Here is a 20210-nt window from a genome sequence, read left to right as displayed (position 1 = left end):
CCCATCATTAAGGGCCAACTCTGAAAACTTCATTCTAACCTAATTATCTCCCAAAGACCCCATTTCCAAATACCATCACATTGGGGGTCAAGGCTTCACCATAAGAATTCTGGGGAGACATGATTCAATCCATACCAGTTACCTGAGAAATAGAAGGTAAGAGTCAATTGTGCCCTGAGATTTTTCAGCCTGTCTCTACTAAGATTCCATAACCCAACAACTTCTGGAGTGGAAGGAATCAGGCGAACATTCAACAAAGATTTATTTTTGTTTGGATACATGTTTTCCCAGTCTTGTGCCACTTGATAGTTAAACTTCTGAGCTAGGATTCAGCATCCCAAAGTTGAAGTTGTGGAAGTTGTTCAATAAATATTTGAACTCCCACTGTAGATTACACACTTGAGATACTATGATAAAAAAGAAAAAGTTCTGCCCTCGAGTGGATGGTAGAGAAAAATGAATAATTAATTATAAAACATGCTGGGGCAGGGAACACATAGGCAGGGGCACTTGGTTTTAAAGAATATGAAGACATTTTGAAATATTCTTGGAGGTAAAGGTATGCTAAGATTTGAAGAATGGATTGGAATACTCAAAGGAGAGAAATAAAATACTATGTTCCTTTTTCTTTTTATGGAACCTGGCAAAATAATCATAGAATTATGAAAACATTTGTGTCTAGAACATTTCTTTGGTCTATAAATGTCCAGCTGGTAAGTTATCTAATTCTCCTCCCTAACTGACTGGTGTGGGTAAGTGTATTTCCATAAAAAAATCCAATATATATCAGCAAATTCATCCTGTGGGTGGCCAAATATGTGATACCTGATTAACTAACATGACCACTTTGAATTTTGTATTTTTTAATACACAAATTGTGTCTTATATAACTTATATATAAATTATACCTTAAGTTATAGTGTTATTGTAGAATCTTATTTTTCTAGTGCCCTGAAGGTCCTTGATAATAAATTATCAAGAATGTGCCATAATATTCCTAATGTGATACCATTTTCTGATATGTGATTCTGGACAAATCACACTTAAATCATTAAAGTAAAGTAAATCATTTAATTGAAAATCACTTAATATGTAGGAGTTAGTTTCTTTTCTGATATAAGAGAGTTGGATTATATATTTCTAGGGTTCCAACTTGAAATTCTTTGATGATTTTATATGACTCAAAATGACATTTAATTATTTGTGAAATAGGACATCCAATATATTAAAAATATTCTGTATTTGGGGGGCAACTGGGTGGCTCAGTTGGCTAAGGGTCCAACTCTTGATTTCCACTCAGGTCATGATCTTGTAGTTCATGAGTTCAAGCCCTGCATAAGGCTTTGCACTCTCAGCATGGAGCCTACTGGGGATTCTCTGTCTCTGTCTCTCTCTCTTTGTTCCTCCCCCACTCATTCTCTCCTCTCTCTCTCTCTCTCTCTTTCCTAAAATAAATAAGCTTAATAAAATAAAAATATTCTATATTTTGTAAACTATTATACATGGTTCAGGTTGCTTGTTTAAAATAATTAGATTACAACTACGCATTAGTTTAGATAATGCTGTAACAAATAAATTGTCACAGACTTTGAGTCTGGAGTTCTCTCTTGTCCAGCAAGAGAGTGGACACAAAATTGAATACGAGAGAGGCTAATGTCCAGGAGGATACAAGAACCCTGAGTAAGGATCTTTGCTCGGTACTTATTAGGATCAGAAGGCTGAAAAATGTGATGGACAATAAAACAGTGATCATTAAAGAGACAATAAAACGTGATCATTAACTCATGTGTGTAAGAGAAAGGGGGTTTTAAAGGTATGAGGTGTTAGGTGTTAGGATCAATACAAATCAAAGTCCTGGCACCGAGCACATGGCCATTTACTACAGGCACCAGGTCCTGTATCTGTTTATCTTAACTTTTCTAGGTGCTAAGACAAATAGAACATGCTACCTCAGGGTTAACAAGGCATTTTTGTTGTTAACTAGCTCTCAGCATTTTCACCTTGCTGCAGCAACTTTCCACCTCTATCTGTTCTTGGACAGTTTCCTCCTGTGCAAGGGGCTTTCCACTCTGCTCTATCCTTTGTTCTACTCTGGAGGCACTTTTACCCTGTGGCAGCTTTCCACTCTAAGCCTTGTTAACCCATTGGTGCAAGGTCAGAGAATTCTTAAACTTATTCCTTACAATAAATCCCAAAATGTATAATGACTCAAGCAAAATGGAAATGTATTTCTCTTACTCATGTCAAATCTGATATCAATTTTCTTAGTTCACTGGCTTAAAGTCAGTAATCTGATCACACCTAACTGCTAGGGAGTCTGGGAAATATAGTCCAGCTGTGTACCCAGTAAGAGACAATAAGAATTGGTAAACAACTAGCTAGTCTTTATCATAAAAGTGGATGTGTGTGTGTGTATGCATATGATAATAAAATTTTATTAGATTTTAATTTTTAAGATCATCAGAATTCTAATAGACCATGGGTAAAGTATATGATTAAATAATTCATAGGAGGAGATATAATAGCAGATATACGTGGGAGAAAAAAATTCAGCAGCATCAGTTGTCATATAAATTAAATAAAAACATAGTGTCATTTTAGACATTAAAATAGCAAATATTTTAAATTGTGATAAAATCCATTTGCTGGCCCAAGTTTGATGAAACTGGTATAATCATATATAGTTGATGGCTTTGGAATTTGGTATGACCATTTTAGAAAACAACCTAACAACATGGAAATTTATCCTCAATAACAATATCCAAAAGAAGAAAAAAAATACGTAAGTTGCTGAATAAAGTGAAAGACTAGAATTAGCAGGAACATTTATTGATAGGAAATGTTAAAAAATGATGATGTAGCAGCCAAAATGATAATTATGAAGGTGTGGACCTGTGCTTTTCCACAAATGCAAAAAAAAATGGTGTGTGTGTGTGTGTGTGTGTGTATAATTTGAATTATATTGAACATATAAAATTTGTATTTTACAAAAGGGTACAAATTTCCAGTGATAAGATGAATAAGTTCTGGGGATATAAAGTCTACATGGTGACTATAGTTAACAGTATTGTATTGTAGAGTTGAAAGTTATGAAGACAGCAAATCTTAAAAAGTTCTGACGACAAGGAAAAAAGGTAACTGTGAGGTGGTCATGTGTTAACTAAGCTCATTTTGCAATATATACTTATATCACATAATCATGTTGCATACCTTAAACTCACACAATGTTGTATGTCAATTATATTTCAATAACCCTGGGAAAAAAAACAGAAAGCAACTTGCCTTGTAATCCCCACATATAATAACACGGTTGGTCTCTCCCTGCATTCAAGATAGCATGCTATGATTTCTTAGCAAAAATACATTTTAAAAAACAGTGATTTTTTTTTAATTTTAGAAACATTTATATTATATTTTTTAAATGCGTATATCAAAGATAAAAGTTAGTAATAGTGATTTTTTGTTGTTGAGAAATGGTAATCTAAATACCCCCTAAAAATAATTCAACGCATTTCAATACGAATAGAAAAGTGTTTTCCTTAACTCTGAAAATAAAGTTTATTTTTTAAAAAGAGGGAGAAAACAGTTAGCAGTGATTATCTATAGGGAGGTGAAGTAGGGATTCTGAGGGAAAAGAAGACATTTTTGACAAAATTAGTCTTTTGTGTTGTTAAATCTTTTACCGTGTACGCATATGATTTTAACAATTAAAAAATAGTATGTGTGCTATGATAGTAAGTATGTGTAAATTATAGATGCTTATGGATATGTGCTAGAAGGGAAGATGGAGACAGGAAAACAGTTGATTTGTTATAATGGTAGAGATTATGTGCAATTTTCCTCTTCCTCTCAATGTGAAGACAAAAGAACATCTGTCTAAAATACCTTGGGAAGTAAATAAAATATAAATAATACATTAATGCATGAATGAGTGGGAAAGTACTGAATCAAGAAAAGGACTCATAAAATATTTATAAGAATTCACATTCGTGTGTGTAAATACAATTATTGCAAAACAGCCTGACAGGAGGAAGTGGCCCTAAAGCAAGCCTGGCCTCTTAGCAAGTCAATCATAGACGGCATCCTGGAAGAAGCAGAATGTGATTTGGTATTAGAAGGATGAGAAGGATATGATTGAGTGAGAGGCACTTTTTAAACTTTGACCAGCTGTCCGTACAGCTGTCTGTATCCCTGAAAAAACAAATAACCTCCCCATGTCCTTCTTGTTAGGAGACGACAAGGTACTCCGGTTGTGGCATCCCAACATCAGCACCAAGCCAGTGGGGAAACTTGTGGGGCACATGTTCAGTGTCACTGAGATCGTAACCAATGAGAAAGATCAACACATCATCAGTCTTTCCTCTGCAAAGGTAACAGAAAACAACATAAATGAAATAGACCGTTTTTTCCCCTTAAAATCAGCCACTGGAAAATCTAGAACACATACAATTTTTGACTGAAATAGCTGCTTGTCACTGAGAAAAATACTGTCGATGTGGAGAAGGAAATGATGAGCCACTGTTCTGTTTCTGCTGATGAGAGCATGTAAAAGAATATGATTAAATATAAGCGTTAAAGGAAGGTCGTGCTGGAAAGAGAGCAGGCATGGCTCTCCTGTTGCAGACAGGACATCATCAGCAAAGACAGAAAGCATGATGGTTCTGTTGCTGTTATTACACAATGTCTTAAATGTTCTAATCAATGTGCTAAAATAAGGAAAAAGGAGTTACGAATATTAGATATATAATGACTGAGTCATTATATTTGCAAATAATAATGATTACCTCCTCAAAAAATACAACAAAATCAGGTCTTAAATTTTTTATTTTTTTAAATTATTTTATGTTTATTTTATTTTATTTTATTTTTATTTTTTAATTATAATATTTGGAATTTATTTGCCTGCTGATTAAACACATAGACCAAATATATATGTATGTTGTCTGTGTAAGACAGTTGGGAGAAATGAGAATACTAACTGGATATTTATTTATTTATTTATTTTTAAATATATGAAATATATTGTCAAATTGGTTTCCATACAACACCCAGTGCTCATCCCAACAGATGCCCTCCTCTATACCCATCACCCACCCTCCCCTCCCTCCCACCCCCCATTAGCCCTCAGTTTGTTCTCAGTTTTTAAGAGTCTCTTATGCTTTCGCTCTCTCCCACTCTAACCTCTTTTTTTTTCCTTCCCCTCCCCCATGGGTTCCTGTTAAGTTTCTCAGGCTCCACGTAAGAGTGAAACCATATGGTATCTGTCTTTCTCTGTATGGCTTATTTCACTTAGCATCACACTCTCCAGTTCCATCCATGTTGCTACAAAGGACCATATTTCGTTCTTTCTCATTGCCATGTAGTACTCCATTGTGTATACAAACCACAATTTCTTTATCCATTCATCAGTTGATGGACATTTAGGCACTTTCCATAATTTGGCTATTGTTGAGAGTGCTGCTATAAACATTGGGGTACAAGTGCCCCTATGCATCAGTACTCCTGTATCCCTTGGGTAAATTCCTAGCAGTGCTATTGCTGGGTCATAGGGTAGGTCTATTTTTAATTTTTTGAGGAACCTCCACACGGTTTTCCAGAGTGGCTGCATCAGTTTGCATTCCCACCAACACTGCAAGAGGGTTCCTGTTTCTCCACATCCTCGCCAGCATCTATAGTCTCCTGATTTGTTCATTTTGGCCACTCTGACTGGCGTGAGGTGATATCTGAGTGTGGTTTTGATTTGTATTTCCCTGATGATGAGCGACGTTGAGCATCTTTTCATGTGCCTGTTGGACATCTGGATGTCCTCTTTAGAGAAGTGTCTATTCATGTTTTCTGCCCATTTCCTCACTGGATTATTTGTCTTTCGGGTGTGGAGTTTGGTGAGCTCTTTATAGATTTTGGATACTAGTCCTTTACCTGATATGTCATTTGCAAATATCTTTTCCCATTCCGTTGGTTACCTTTTAGTTTTGTTGGTTGTTTCCTTTGCTATGCAGAAGCTTTGTATCTTGATGAGGTCCCAATAGTTCATTTTTGCTTTTAATTCCCTTGTCTTTGGGGAAGTGTCAAGTAAGAAATTGCTACGGCTGAGGTCAGAGAGATCTTTTCTTGTTTTCTCCTCTAGGGCTTTGATGGTTTCCTGTCTCACATTCAGGTCCTTTATCCATTTTGAGTTTATTTTTGTGAATGGTGTGAGAAAGTGGTCTAGTTTCAACCTTCTGCATGTTGTTGTCCAGTTCTCCCAGCACCATTTGTTAAACAGACTGTCTTTTTTCCATTGGATATTCTTTCCTACTTTGTCAAAGATGAGTTGGCCATACTTTTGTGGGTCCCACTTTGGAGTCTCCATTCTATTCCATTGGTCTATGTGTCTGTTTTTGTGCCAATACCATGCTGTCTTGATGATTACAGCTTTGTAGTAGAGGCTAAAGTCCAGGATTGTGATGCCTCCTGCATTGGTCTTCTTCTTCAAAATTACTTTGGCTATTCGGGGCCTTTTGTGGTTCCATATGAATTTTAGGATTGGTTGTTCTAGCTTGGAGAAGAATGCTGGTGCACTTTTGATTGGGATTGCATTGAATGTGTAGATAGTTTTGGGTAGTATTGACATTTTGACAATATTTATTTTTCCAATCCATGGGCACGGAGTATTTTTCCATTTCTTTATATCTTCTTCAATTTCCTTCATAAGCTTTCTATAGTTTTCAGCATACAGATCTTTTACATGTTTGCTTAGGTTTATTCCTAGGTATTTATGCTTCTTCGTGCAATCGTGAATGGGATCAGTTTCTTTATTTGTCTTTCTGTTGCTTCATTATTAGTGTATAAGAATGCAACTGATTTCTGTACATTGATTTTGTATCCTGCAACTTTGCTGAATTCATGTATCAGTTCTAGCAGACTTTTGGTGGAGTCTATTAGGTTCTCCATGTATATTATCATGTCATCTGCAAAAAGTGAAAGCTTAACTGCAGCTTTGCCAATTTTGATGCCTTTGATTTCCTTTTTTTGTCTGATTGCTGATGATAGCACTTCCAACACTATGTTAAACAACAGCGGTAAGAGTGGACATCTCTGTCGTGTTCCTGATCTCAGGGGGAAAGCTCTCAGTTTTTCCCCATTGAGGATGATATTAGCTGTGGGCTTTTCATAAATGGCTTTTATGATGTTTAAGTATGTTCCTTCTATCCCGACTTTCTGGAGGGTTTTTATTAACAAACGATGCTGAATTTTGTCAAATGCTTTTTCTGCATTGATTGATGGGATCATATGGTTCTTATCTTTTCTTTTATTAATGTGATGTATCACGTTGATCGATTTGCGAATGTTGAACCAGTCCTGCATCCCAGGAATGAATCCCACTTGATCATGGTGAATAATTCTTTTTATATGCTGTGGAATTCGATTTGCTAGTATCTTATTGAGAATTTTTGCATGCATATTCACCAGGGATATTGGCCTGTAGTTCTCTTTTTTTACTGGGTCTCTGTCTGGTTTAGGAATCAAAGTAATGCTGGCTTCATAGAATGAGTCTGGAAGTTTTCCTTCCCTTTCTATTTTTTGGAATAGCTTGAGAAGGATAGGTATTATCTCTGCTTTAAACGTCTGGTAGAACTCCCCTGGGAAGCCATCTGGTCCTGTACTCTTATTTGTTGGGAGATTTTTGATAACTGATTCAATTTCTTCGCTGGTTATGGGTCTGTTCAAGCTTTCTATTTCCTCCTGGTTGAGTTTTGGAAGTGTGTGGTGTTTAGGAATTTGTCCATTCCTCCCAGGTTGTCCAGTTTGTTGGCATATAGTTTTTCATAGTATTCCCTGATAATTGCTTGTATTCCTGAGGGATTAGTTGTAATAATTCCATTTTCATTCATGATTTTATCTATTTGGGTCATCTCCATTTTCTTTTTGAGAAGCCTGGCTAAAGGTTTATCAATTTTGTTTATTCTTTCAAAAAACCAACTCTTGGTTTCATTGATGTGCTCTACAGTTTTTTTAGATTCTATATTGTTTATTTCTGCTCTGATCTTTATTATTTCTCTTCTGCTGGGTTTAGGGTTTCTTTGCTGTTCTGCTTCTATTTCCTTTAGGTGTGCTGTTAGATTTTGTATTGGGATTTTTCTTGTTTCTTGAGATAGGCCTGGATTGCAATGTATTTTCCTCTTAGGACTGCCTTCGCTACATCCCAAAGTGTTTGGATTGTTGTATTTTCATTTTTGTTTGTTTCCATATATTTTTTAATTTTTGCTCTAATTGCCTGGTTGACCCATTCATTCTTTAGTAGGGTGTTCTTTAAACTCCATGCTTTTGGAGGTTTTCCAGACTTTTTCCTGTGGTTGATTTCAAGCTTCATAGCATTGTGGTCTGAAAGTATGCATGGTATGATCTCAATTCTTGTATACTTATGAAGGGCTGTTTTGTGACCCAGTATGTGATCTATCTTGGAAAATGTTCCATGTGCACTGGAGAAGAAAGTATATTCTGTTGCTTTGGAATGCAGAATTCCAAATATATCTGTGAAGTCCATCTGATCCAATGTATCATTCAGGGCCCTTGTTTCTTTATTGACTGTGTGTCTAGATGATCTATACATTTCTGTAAGTGGGGTGTTAAAGTCTCCTGCAATTATTACATTTTTATCAATAAGGTTGCTTATGTTTGTGAGTAATTGTTTTATATATTTGGGAGCTCCCGTATTTGGCACATAGACATTTATAATTGTTAGCTCTTTCTGATGGATAGACCCTGTAATTATTATATAATGTCCTTCTTCATCTCTTGTTACAGCTTTTAATTTAAAGTCTGGTTTGTCTGATATAAGTATGGCTACTCCAGCTCTCTTTTGACTTCCAGTAGCATGATAAATAGTTCTCCATCCCCTCACTTTCAATCTGAAGGTGTCTTCAGGTCTAAAATGAGTCTCTTGTAGACAGCAAATAGATGGGTCTTGTTTTTTTATCCATTCTGATACCCTATGTCTTTTGACTGGTGCATTTAGTCCGTTTACATTCAGTGTTATTATAGAAAGATTTGAGTTTAGAGTCATTGTGATGTCTGTAGGTTTCATGCTTGTAGCAATGTCTCTGGTACTTTGTCTCACAGGATCCCCCTTAGGATCTTGTAGGGCTGGTTTAATGGTGATGAATTCCTTCAGTTTTTGTTTGTTTGGGAAGACCTTTATCTCTCCTTCTATTCTAAATGACAGACTTGCTGGATAAAGAATTCTCGGCTGCATATTTTTTCTGTTCATCACATTGAAGATTTCCTCCATTCCTTTCTGGCCTGCCAAGTTTCAGTAGAGATCTGTCACGAGTCTTATCAGTCTCCTTTTATATGTTAGAGCATGTTTATCCCTAGCTGCTTTCAGAATTTTCTCTTTATCCTTGTATTTTGCCAGTTTCACTATGATATGTCGTGCAGAAGATCAACTCAAGTTACGTCTGAAGGGAGTTCTCTGTGCCTCTTGGATTTCAATGCCTTTTTCCTTCCCCAGATCAGGGAAGTTCTCAGCTATTATTTCTTCAAGTACATCTTCAGCACCTTTCCCTCTCTCTTCCTCCTCTGGAATACCAATTATTTCTCTTTAGTGTATCACTTAGTTCTCTAATTTTCCCCTCATACTCCTGGATTTTTGTATCTTTCTTTTTCTCAGCTTCCTCTTTTTCCATAATTTTATCTTCTAGTTCACCTATTCTCTCCTCTGCCTCTTCAATCCGAGCTGTGGTTGTCTCCATTTTATTTTGCAGCTCATTTATAGCATTTTTTTAGCTCCTCCTGGCTGTTCCTTAGTCCCTTGATCTCTATAGCAATAGATTCTCTGCTGTCCTCTATACTGTTTTCAAGCCCAGCGATTAATTTTATGACTATTATTCTAAATTCACTTTCTGTTATATTGTTTAAATCCTTTTTGATCAGTTTGTTAGCTGTCATTATTTCCTGGAGATTCTTTTGAGGGGAATTCTTCCCTTTAGTCATTTTGGATAGTCCCTGGAGTGGTGTGGAACTGTGGGGCACTTCCCCTGTGCTGTCTTGAATAACTTGCGTTGGTGGCCTGGGCTGCAGTCAGACCTGATGTCTGCCCCCAGCCCACCACTGGGGCCACAGTCAGACTGGTGTGTACCTTCCCTTCCCCTCTCCTAGGGGCAGGATTCAGTGTGGGGTGGCGTGGCCCATCTGGGCTACTTGCACACTGCCAGGCTTGTAGTGCTGGGGATCTTGTGTATTAGCTGGGGTGGATCGGCAAGGTGCACAGGGGCGGGAGGGGCAGGCTCAGCTCACTTTTCCTTTGGTGATCCACTTCAGGAGGGGCCCTGGGGCACTGGGAGTGAGTCAGACCCACCGCTGGAGAGATGGATCCGCAGAAGCTCAGTGTTGGGTGTTTTCTCGGTGCAAGCAAGTTCCCTGACAGGAACTGGTTCCCTTGGGGATTTTGGCTGGGGGATGGGCAAGGGAGATGGCACTGGCGAGTGCCTTTGTTCCCCACCAAGCTGAGCTCTGTTGTCCGGGTTCAACAACTCTCCCTCCTGTTGTCCTCCAGCCCTCCTGCTCTCCGAGCAGAGCTGTTAGCTTATAACCTTCCAGATGTTAAGTCCCGCTTGCTGTCCGAACATACTCCGTCCAGCCCCTCCACTTTTGCAAGCCAGGCTCAGGGGCTCTGCTTCACCGGCGGGCTGCCCCTCTGCCCCGGCTCCCTCCCGCCAGTCTGTGTAGCACGCACCGCCTCTCCACCCTTCCTACCCTCTTCTGTGAGCCTCTGGTCTACACTTGGCTCCAGAGAATCCATTCTGCTCATCTTCTGGTGGTTTTCTGGGTTATTTAGGCAGGTGTGGGTGGAATCTAAGTGATCAGCAGGACACGGTGAGCCCAGCGTCCTCCTACACTGCCATCTTCCTCCTCTCAGGTCTTAAATTTTTTAAATTGAAGATAGTTGACACACAAAATCAGTTTAAAATTTTAAGAGCAGATTGTTCAGTAAGGTGGTTTGTGACAATAGCAATTTCTAAAAAATAAATAAATTTCTATGTAAGAGCAATAACCACAATGGTCAAAGAGATAGCATTCACGAGAGCAAAAATTGTGAAATACCTAGAAATAATCTTAACAAGCGATATTCGCCATTAATATTAAGATAATTAGGTTTTTCTGAAGTACTTTTATTGAAGAACATGAACAAAGGTATATGCTATGTTTTCTGCATGGGAATAGGGTACTATAAAAGATATTCTCCATCAAATTGAACAGTTTTTAATGCTATTATTTTTTAATGCATTCATGATTATTTTAAGCATCAGTTTGCGGTTTAGTGTTAATGTCAAAATACTGATATACAAGAGTATCTTAGAAACTTTGGAAAATATCATTATAAGCCAGCATTTCTTCCTCTGTCAGATATTAACACATACTCTTTTTTTATTTTTTAATGTTTATTTATTTTTGAGAGAGAGACAGACAGAGCATGAATGCGGGAGGGGCAGACACAGAGGGAGACACAGAATCCTCAACAGGCTCCAGGCTCTGAGCTGTCAGCCTAGAGCCCAATGTAGGACTCAAACTCATGAGCAGTGAGATCATGACCTGAGATGAAGTCAGATCCTTAACCAACTGAACCACCCAGGCACCCCAACACATATTCTAAAAGTTGCAATAAATAAAACAAAGCAGTATTAAATGCAGAACGAGTTAGACACATCCATGAAACAAAAAAGGCGAGAATGAATTCATGTGTGTGTGGGAATTTTGTATATTATAAAAATAGCAACCCAAGTCTTTGAGGATGATGGTAGTTCATTAAATGTTGGGAAAACTGATTAACCATATAAGGAAAAAATATATATAATTAGATGATCCCTTCATAATGAACAGCAAAATATCTTACATTAAAATCTTTACATGTAAAAGATCTTACATGTAAAATATAAAAACAGAAGTTCTGTGATTTTCCAGAAGAAAATACAGGTGAATATTCCTATAACCTTAGAGTAATTCCTAAGCATAGGACCTGTGACTACAGAAAAATAAATATGGTGGTTTCCTGTCTCACATTCAGGTCCTTTGAGTTTATTTTTGTGAATGTTGTAAGAAGGTGGTCTAGTTTCATTCTTCTGCATGTTGCTGTCCAGCTCTCCCAGCACCATTTGTTAAAGGGACTGTCTTTTTTCCATTGGATATTCTTTCCTACTTTGTCAAGGATTAGTTGGCCATACTTTTGTAGGTCTAACTCTGGAGTCTCCATTCTATTCCATTGGTCTATGTGTCTGTTTTTGTGCCAATACCATGCTGTCTTGATGATTACAGCTTTGTAGTAGAGGCTAAAGTCTGGGATTGTGATGCCTCCTGCTTTGGTCTTCTTCTCCAAAATTACTTTGGCTATTCGGGGCCTTTTGTGGTTCCATACAAATTTTAGGATTGCTTGTTCTAGCTTCGAGAAGAATGCTGGTGCACTTTTGATTGGGATTGCATTGAATGTGTAGATAGCTTTGGGTAGTATGGACATTTTAACAATATTTATACTTCCAATCCATGGGCACGGAGTATTTTTCCATTTCTTTATATCTTCTTCAATTTCCTTCATAAGCTTTCTATAGTTTTCAGCATTACAGATCTTTTACATCTTTGGTTAGGTTTATTCCTAGGTATTTTATGCTTCTTGGTGCAATTGTGAATGGGATCAGTTTCTTTATTTGTCTTTCTGTTGTTTCATTATTGGTTTATAAGAATGCAATTGATTTCTGTACATTGATTTTGTATCCTGCAAGATTGCTGAATTCATGTATCAGTTCTAGCAGACTTTTGGTGGAGTCTATCGGATTTTCCATGTATAATATCATGTCATCTGCAAAAAGTGAAAGCTTGACTTCATCTTTGCCAATTTTGATGGCTTTGATTTCCTTTTGCTGTCTGATTGCTGATGCTAGCACTTCCAACACTATGTTAAACAACAGCAGTGAGAGTGGACATCCCTGTTGTGTTCCTGATCTCAGGGGGAAACCACCAAAACCCTAGAAGAGAAAGCAGGAAAAAACGTCTCTGACCTCAGCTGCAGCAACTTCTTACTTGACACATCTCCAAAGGCAAGGGAATTAAAAGCAAAAATGAGCAATTGGGACCTCATCAAGATACAAAGCTTCTGCACTGCAAAGGAAACAATCAACAAAACTAAAAGGCAACCAACGGAATGGGAAAAGATATTTACGAATGACATATCAGACAAAGGGCTAGTATCCAAAATCTATAAAGAACTCCCCCAAACTCCACACCCGAAAGACAAGTAATCCAGTGAAGAAATGGGCAAAAAACATGAATAGACACTTCTCTAAAGAAGACATCCAGGTGGCCAAAAGGCACATGAAAAGATGCTCAACATCACTCCTCATCAGGGAAATACAAATCAAAACCACACTGAGATACCACCTCACGCTGGTCAGAGTGGCTAAAATGAACAAATCAGGAGCCTATAGATGTTTGAGAGGATGTAGAGAAACGGAAACCCTCTTGCAGTGTTGGTGGGAATGCAAACTGGTACAGCCACTCTGGAAAACAGTCGGAGGTTCCTCAAAAAATTAAAAATAGTTTTACCCTATGACCCAGCAATAGCACTGCTAGGAATTTACCCAAGGGATAAAGGAGTGCTGATGCATAGGGGCACTTGTACCCCAATGTTTATAGCAGCACTTTCAACAATAGCCAAATTATGGAAAGTGCCTAAATGTCCACCAACTGATGAATGGATAAAGAAATTGTGGTTTATATACACAATGGAATACTGCTTGGCAATGAGAAAGAATGCAATATGACCTTTGGTAGCAACATGGATGCAACTGGAGAGTGTTATGCTAAGTGAAATAAGTCATACAGAGAAAGACAGATACCATATGCTTTCACTCTTATGTGGATCCTGAGAAACTTTACAGAAGACCATGGGGGAGTGGAAGGAGAAAAAAAAAAGAGATAGGGAGGGAGCCAAACCATAAGAGACTCTGAAAAACTGAGAATAAACTGAGGGTTGATGGGAGGGTGGGAGGGAGGTGAGGGTGGGTGATGGGCTTTGAGGAGGGCTCCTGTTGGGATGAGCACTGGGTGTTGTATGGAAACCAATTTGACAATAAATTTCATATTTAAAAAAAACAAGCACATTTTGCTACAACCTAAAAAAAAAAAAAAGAAAAAGAAAGAAAAAGAAATATGACTATGTAAACATTTAAACTTTCTGTGAATTATAATAATAACCATTTATCAAATGTTCACCAAGTGCCAGACACTGTGGTACATATTTTACATACTCAACTCACTTGATGCTAATAACAGCCCTATAAAGTAATTATCATAATTTTGTATGTATAAAGGCAAATGAGACCTAAGTAACTTACCCAAGGTCACATAGCTACTTAGTGGCTAAATATAGTCCATCCCATCTGTCCCAACCCCAAACAGTTGCCCTATGCATTATTAAAAATGTTAAATACAGATTAGCAGAGGGGCAAAAATGCAACAAAAATAACAAAAACTGGAATAAGATCCTTGAACAAATAAACTTTTAGGCATTTCTTCTTCTTCTTCTTTTTTAAAATGTCTATTTATTTATTTTGAGGGAGAGAAAGAAAGCGAGTGGGAGAGGGGCAGAGAGAGAGAGAAACCATCCCAAGCAGGCTCTGAGCCATCAACACAGAGCCTGACGTGGGGCTTGATCCCATGAAACATGAGATCATGATCTGAGCCGAAATCAAGTTGAAGGCTTAACTGACTAAGCCACTGAGGCACCCCTAGGCATTTATTCTAATGTAATAATCAGATAAGTGTCCAAAGACCCATGAAACAGGATGTTCATTGCACTGTTGCTTGTACACTGATTTAAGAAGGAAGGAAAGTGGGGTGCCTGGGTGGCTCAGTCGGTTAAGCGGCCGACTTCGGCTCAAGTCATGATCTCACAGTCCGTGAGTTCGAGCCCTGCGTCGGGCTCTATGCTGACAGCTCAGAGCCTGGAGCCTGCTTCAGATTCTGTGTCTCCCTCGCTCTCTGACCCTCCCTTGTTCATGCTCTGTCTCTCTCTGTCTCAAAAATAAATAAACGTTAAAAAAAATTTAAAAAAAAAAGAAGGAAGGAAAGAAAAAAAAGAGAGGTATGGGAAGGAGAGTGAGAAATTCAAAAATCTAAAAATAGGGCTTTGATTCAGTAAGTTATTTTATTTACTTGTTTGTTTGCTCTCCAGTGTTATTGAAATATAATTGATACACAGTACTGCATAAGTTTAGGGTACACAGCATAATGGTTTGACTTACACATATTGTGAAATGGTTACCACAGTAAGTTTAGTGAGCATGCACCATCTCATGTAGATAGAAAAAACTAAAAGAAAGAAAGAAAATAAATTCTTTCCCTGTGATGACAGCTCTCAGGATCTACTCTCTTTACAACTTCCACACACATCACACGGCAGTGTCAGCGACAGTCATTGTGGTTTATGTATCTTGTTCCTGGAAGTTTGTACCTTGTGACCCCCTACATCCCCAATCCCTCCCCTTCATTCAGTAAGTTGTGATGTGTCCTTTCACATCATAGTAATATCATACAGACTTTCAGTGTTATATAGATGAACACTGATGGGAAAATACCTAAACCTTAGGTAAACATTGGGAAATATAATGAAAAGCATGTAAGAAATTATTTTATTTTAAAACATTTCTTTGTCTATCATACATTACCAGGGGTGATTAACAAGATGTTGTAATTACCTGCATGCCAAATTGTGAATGGATTATTTTTTTTCGTGTTTTTTTCTTACCTATTTTTTACAGTAAGTACTGCTTTTATAAGGAAACTATTTTTAATTTTAATTACATTAAAAAAATTAATGGTACTGGAAAGACAGTGAAGGTTTTGAGGCACTAAAATTAAACCACGTTATGAATTGAGAACTGGAGTCCCCTCTAGAGAAATTAAAGACAACAAAGATACCTGTCTAGCAAATATTTAGGCCATTCATGTCTAGAGGTGAAGAGACATAAGCGATTAGATTTCCCGTTTCTTGTAAGCGTAACAGGTGTATTAACATTATGATGCTCATTCAAACACCCCAGCAGCTTCACTGGGCAAATTACTTGATATCTTTCCACACGGTTCTTCATGTGTAAAGTGTATTTTTGCCTACAGGGTTATTATAAAAATTAAATGATCTCATTCATTACTTATTCAGGAAGCATTTATTTCTTGAGCATCTATTATGTGACAGGTACTGCTCTGGCTTCTAGAGAAGGGAGCACTGAATGAGTCAGATAAGGCCCTTTTCACAGGACATTGACATTCTGGGGAAGAGAGAGTCAAACGAAGTAGCAAATAAACAGGAAAATAGCATGGTAAGTATTCTAATGAAAAGAAATTACAATCATGTCATGTGACTGAAAATCACCTCTGAAGAGGTGACAGAAAAACTGAACCCAGGATGACCAGAAGAGCCAGCCCCACAAAGATCTGAGAAATGAGCAATTTAGCCAGAGAGAACACCAAATTCGGCCCATACGTGTTTTTTCTAGAGCTGCCATCATCATTTCTAGTAGTAATATCATTAATTACAGCAAAAATAGCATATTTTTAAACATCTAGCATTCCTTCAAATTGCTTCATATAAACTAGTTTTCAACCCATCAAGCTTTAATAAATCACCAGCCAGGGGCGCCTGGGTGGCTTCAGTCTGCTAAGTTTCTGACTCTTGATTAGGGCTCAGGTCATGATCCCAGGGTCATGGAATCAAGCCCTGAGTCAGGCTTGCACTGAATGTGAAGCCTGCTTAAGATTCTCTCGCGCGCACTGGTTCAATATCCGCAAAACAACATGATTCATCACATCAATAAAAGAAAGGACAAGAACCATATGATCCTCTCAATAGATGCAGAGAAAGCATTTGACAAAATACAGCATCTTTATTGATAAAAACCCTCAAGAAAGTAGGGATAGAAAGATCATACCTCGAGATGATAAAAGCCATATACGAGCGACCCAACGCTATTATCATCCTCAATGGGGAAAAACTGAGAGCTTTCCCCCCTAAAGTCAGGAACAAGACAGGGATGTCCACTGTCACCACTGTTATTCCACATAGTATTGGAAGTCTTAGCCTCTGCAATCAGACAACACAAAGAAATAAAAGGCATCCAAATCAGCCAGGAGGAGGTCACACTTTCACTCTTCACTGATGACGTGATACTTTATATGGAAAACCCAAAAGATTCCACCAAAAAACTGCTAGAACTGATTCATGAATTCAGCAAAGTTGCAGGATATAAAATCAACGTGTAGAAACCGGTTGCATTTCTGAACACCAACAATGAAGCAACAGAAAGAGAAATCAAGGAATCGATCCCATTTACAATTGCACCAAAACCCGTAAAATACCTAGGAATAAATCTAACCAAAGAGGTGAAAAATCTATACACAGAAAACTATAGAAAGCTGATGAAAGAAATTGAAGAAGACACAAAGAAATGGAAAAAGATTCCATGCTCCTGGATAGGAAGAACAAATACTGTGAAAATGTCGATCCTACCCAAAGCAATCTACATATTCAATGCGATCCCTATCAAAGTAACATCAGTATTCTTCACAGAGCTAGAACAAATAATCCTAAAATTTGTATGGAACCAGAAAAGACCCCGAATAGGCAAAGCAATCTTGAAAAAGAAAACCAAAGCTGGAGGTATCACAATCCCAGACTTCAAGCTATACTACAAAGCTGTAATCATCAAGATAGTATGGCACTGGCAGAAGAACAGACTCTCAGATCAATGGAATAGAATAGAGAACCCAGAAATGGACCCACAAACGTATGACCAACTAATCTTTGACAAAGCAGGAAAGAATATCCAATGGAATAAAGACAGTCTTCAAGTGGTGTTGGGAAAACTGGACAGCAACATGAAGAAGAATGAACCTGGACCACTTTCTTACACCATACATAAAAATAAACTCAAAATGGATGAAAGACCTAAATGTAAGACAGGAAACCATCAAAATCCTCGAGGAGAAAGCAGGCAAAAACCTCTTTGATCTTGCCCACAGCAATTTCTTACTCAACACATCTCCGAAGGCAAGGGAAACAAAAGCAAAAATGAACTACTGGGACCTCATCAAAATAAAAAGCTTCTGCACAGCGAAGGAAACAATCAGCAAAACTAAAAGGCAACTGACAGAATGGGAGAAGATATTTCCAAAAGACATATCAGATAAAGGGTTAGTATCCAAAATCTACAAAGAACTTATCAAACTCAACACCCAAAAAACAAATAATCCAGTGAAGAAATGGGCAAAAGACATGAATAGACACTTTTCCAAAGAAGACATCCAGATGGCCAACCGACACATAAAAAAATGCTCAACATAACTCATCATCAGGGAAATACAAATCAAAACCACAGTAAGATACTACCTTACACCTGTCAGAATGGCTAAAATTAACAACTCAGGCAACAACAGATGTTGGCGAGGATGCAGAGAAAGAGGATCTCTTTTGCAATGTTGGTGGGAATGCAAGCTGGTGCAGCCACTCTGGAAAACAGTATGGAGATTTCTCAAAAAACTAAAAATAGAAAAAAAAAAGCTAAAAATAGAACTACCCAATGACCCAGCAACTGCAGTACTAGGCATTTATCCAAGGGATACAGATGTGCTGTTTCGAAGGGACACATGGACCCCCAGGTTTATAGCAGCACTATCAACAATAGACAAAGTATGGAAAGAGCCCAAATGTCCATCGATGTATGAATGGATAAAGAAAATGTGGTATATATATACATACAATAGAGTATTACTCGGCAATCAAAAAGAATGAAATCTTGCCATTTGCAACTACGTGGATGGAACTGGAGGGTATTATGTTAAGTGAAATTAGTCAGTCAGAGAAAGAGAAAAATCATATGACTTCACTCATATGAGGACTTTAAGAGACAAAACAGATGAACATAAGGGAAGGGAAACAAAAATAATATAAAAACAGGGAGGGGGACAAAACAAAAGAGACTCATAAATATGGAGAAGAAACTGAGGATTGCTAGAGGGGTTGTGGGAGGCAGGATGGGCTAAATGGGTAAGGGGCATTAAGGAATCTACTGAAATCATTGTTTCACTATATACTAACTAATTTTGGATGTAAATTTTAAAAAATAAAAAATAAAGTTAAATAAAAAAAAGATTCTCTCTCTCTCTCTCTCTCTCTCTCTCTCTCTCTCTCTCAAAAAAGAAACATTTAAGAAAAATAGTAACAAAATAAAATAAATGACTGGCCAGTCACGTGCCTATGACATGCCTTTTCCGAAGCCCTTACAGCAGATTTTCATCCTTCCTCCTAGTTCTGCAGACTTTCCACCCAGATATTGTTTTCTTCTGCAGATGTTAAAATTGTATTTCTGGTCACAGAGCTCAAGCATTTAGCCACTGAGCCACACCTCCTGCTCCTGAAGAGCTGATGAACCCTGACAGATGCAGGAAGAAACAAAAAGTGGGAAACATGGTGGTCAGCTTTCTCAAGCACAGTCTAGATACCAAAGGTTATTTTTCTTCTTTTTGCTATGAGGAGAGAAATATACATGCTTTGATGACTTCTAACAGATTGCAAATGGGTGTTTAACAGTTGCTTTTTTTCTTTTTTTTAATTTTCACTTTGGAAGTGATATGAAGAAACCTGAGAAAAGGCGCAGCTTGACTCGACTGGGAGTGTGCCTTAGAGCAAGAGTCAATGTCCTGAAGTCAGGTGCCAGGTGCATAATGTCAAAGCAAGCCAGAGGGGTTGCCTGCTTGGCCTGCAGTCTGGCTAGATGCCATCTTATTCCTGACCTTGTCTAAGATCCTGTCCTAAGTGGCGAGGACACTACTGTCTTGCTCCCAGGCAGCATGGCTAAGAGAATGGCCTCCAAAACCTAGCAGACCTAAATTGAAGAGTGACTCTGACAGTTATAGGTGGTGTGACCTTGGATGAGTTATTTGAGATCGCTGAGGAGCATAATAGAATACCTTCCTCATAGGGTTGATGTGAGGATGATGCAATGAGATAAGGTAAGGAGACGCACACAGTGCCTGGTATGTAACCAGCACCTCCCCCCCCCCCACCATTAACATCAGCAGTTATCAGAAAGACGGGTGCTCCCCATTCTCCATAGTGGGGACAGGACTTGTATTGATCTACCTGCTTTTGTCCTGAGCCTCCTCTGCGGCCACACAGGGGTAGA

The 20210-nt window shown here is 38.1% G+C and overlaps 1 protein-coding gene across 3 annotated transcripts in view; it reads left to right on the top strand.

The window, feature by feature from the left end:
- WDR64 (WD repeat domain 64) overlaps positions 1 to 20210 on the top strand; it is a 142606-nt gene that overhangs the window by 59061 nt on the left and 63335 nt on the right. For all 3 annotated transcript variants that reach the window (XM_042976752.1, XM_042976753.1, XM_042976754.1), the window contains one exon: positions 4231 to 4370. In XM_042976752.1, the coding sequence (XP_042832686.1) occupies positions 4231 to 4370 (140 nt within the window). The remainder of the gene's footprint in view (positions 1 to 4230; positions 4371 to 20210) is intronic.

This window comes from Panthera tigris, chromosome F3, assembly GCF_018350195.1.
Source record: "Panthera tigris isolate Pti1 chromosome F3, P.tigris_Pti1_mat1.1, whole genome shotgun sequence".
Lineage (NCBI taxonomy): Eukaryota > Metazoa > Chordata > Mammalia > Carnivora > Felidae > Panthera > Panthera tigris.
The sequence above is the reverse complement of the archived record's forward strand: the minus strand, read 5'-3'. Positions and strand labels throughout refer to the sequence as shown.